This window comes from Gekko japonicus, unplaced genomic scaffold (assembly GCF_001447785.1).
Source record: "Gekko japonicus isolate JY-2015 unplaced genomic scaffold, Gekko_japonicus_V1.1 scaffold892, whole genome shotgun sequence".
NCBI classification, from domain to species: Eukaryota; Metazoa; Chordata; class Lepidosauria; order Squamata; family Gekkonidae; genus Gekko; species Gekko japonicus.
The window spans coordinates 239,480-241,147 of record NW_015174869.1 but is presented as its reverse complement, the minus strand read 5'-3'; the positions used below and the strand labels follow the sequence as shown (position 1 = coordinate 241,147).

At 41.4% G+C, this 1,668-nt stretch overlaps 1 protein-coding gene across 1 annotated transcript in view; it reads left to right on the top strand.

Annotated features, from left to right (window-relative positions):
- The window catches only part of PTPN9 (protein tyrosine phosphatase, non-receptor type 9), a 71,211-nt gene that overhangs the window by 55,542 nt on the left and 14,001 nt on the right, over window positions 1–1,668 (top strand). The window contains exon 8 of the mRNA XM_015424782.1: window positions 84–177. Within this exon, the coding sequence (XP_015280268.1) occupies window positions 84–177 (94 nt within the window). The remainder of the gene's footprint in view (window positions 1–83; window positions 178–1,668) is intronic.

Genomic DNA, 1,668 nt, shown 5'->3' with positions numbered 1-1,668 from the left:
CCACCCCCGCCTCCCAAACCAGTTTTCTCACAGCACAATATCAGTCACGCTCACAGTCTGTACCGGTTTCTCCGCTACCACAGAGCTCCCTGCAACCAAGAGAAGAACAGATACGGAGACGTGCCTTGCCTCGACCAAACCCGGGTGAAGTTGACCAAACAATTCAGCTACCCAGAGGTAAGCAGTCTCCAACCCTGGAGTTTGCATTGTTTTGCCTTATCCCAAGCCAGAAAGCTGGTCTCTCTAGCCCATTCCTTTTCTTAAAAATCCTCTACACAGAGACAAACTTAGAATGAGAAACTCTAGAAATGGTCTATCAATGTGTTGTAAGGCTTCCAAATGTAGCATCAATGCAGAAAAAGAAAGCGAACAGGTTTGGAACATAGACATATAAAGAAGTGGATTTTGAACTAAATATTTTTACTTCTTTTTTTTTATTGCGAGGTAGATAATTTTGGTCTATTAAAAGTTATAGCTAGTGTGCAGTATTGATGAAATATGTGATACAGAACATGTATTAATGATTAAACTATTGTAGAAAATGTCTTATATATTGCATTTTTAATGTTTTATTTATTTTATGACATTATGCTTTGTACATCGCCCCAAGCTGGGATGGGGGCGACTAATAAATCTAATTAATAATAATAACAGAAATTCTAATGAAGGGCGACTAATAAATCTAATTAATAATAATAACAGAAATTCTAATGAAGGGGATGTCGGGCAGAAGTATTTTTTTTTTAACGTTTTTATTTAATATATCCTGGAAGTATTATAACCTTCGATAAATGACCCAGGATAATATGTATATATCCCCTTTCTTTTTTTCTGTACCCCTATTACAAAAAAAAATCCTCTACAACAGCCCTGCAAGGTGGGCTCAGCAGAGAAATGGTGACTAACCCAAGGTACCTAAGCGAGCATTCGGCTTGAAGGGGACTTGAGGGGTATCTGTTTTAGTATATTTTTACCCCACCTTTCCTCCTGGGAAATCAGAGACATGTGTGCTGCTCTTGTTGTAAAAAAAAGAGAAAGGGGAGGACGGGACTCAGCCCAAGATATGGTTGTCATATGTGAGGGTCAAGCTAACAAAATAAGTTATTATAAAGATACAAATATTTATTATGGTGTACCCACTGGTAAAAAAACAAAACAGGTTAAAAGAAACGATCCAAATATCAGACTCTTAAAAAACATAACATAACAACATAAGAGAAGCCAATGTTTGATCAGGCCAATGGCCCATCCAGTCCAACACTCTGTCACACAATGGCCAAAAATACCAGGTGCCATCAGGAGGTCCACCAGTGGGGCCGGGACACTAGAAGCCCTCCCACTGTTGGCCCCCCAAGCATCAAGAATACAGAGCATCACTTGCCCCAGAGCCCCTATCTATACCTTGTGGCTAATAGCTACTGATGGACCTCTGCTCCATATAAGAGCATAAGAGAAGCCAATGTTGGATCAGGCCATCTAGTCCAACACTTTGTATCACACAGTGGCCAGAAACACCAGGGGCCATCAGGAGGTCCAGCAGTAGAGCCAGGACACCAGAAGCCCTCCCACTGTTGCCCCCACCCCCCAGCACCAAGAATACAGAGCATCACTTGCCCCAGACTGAGATTTCCTCTCTATACCATGTGGCTAATAGCCACTGATGGACTT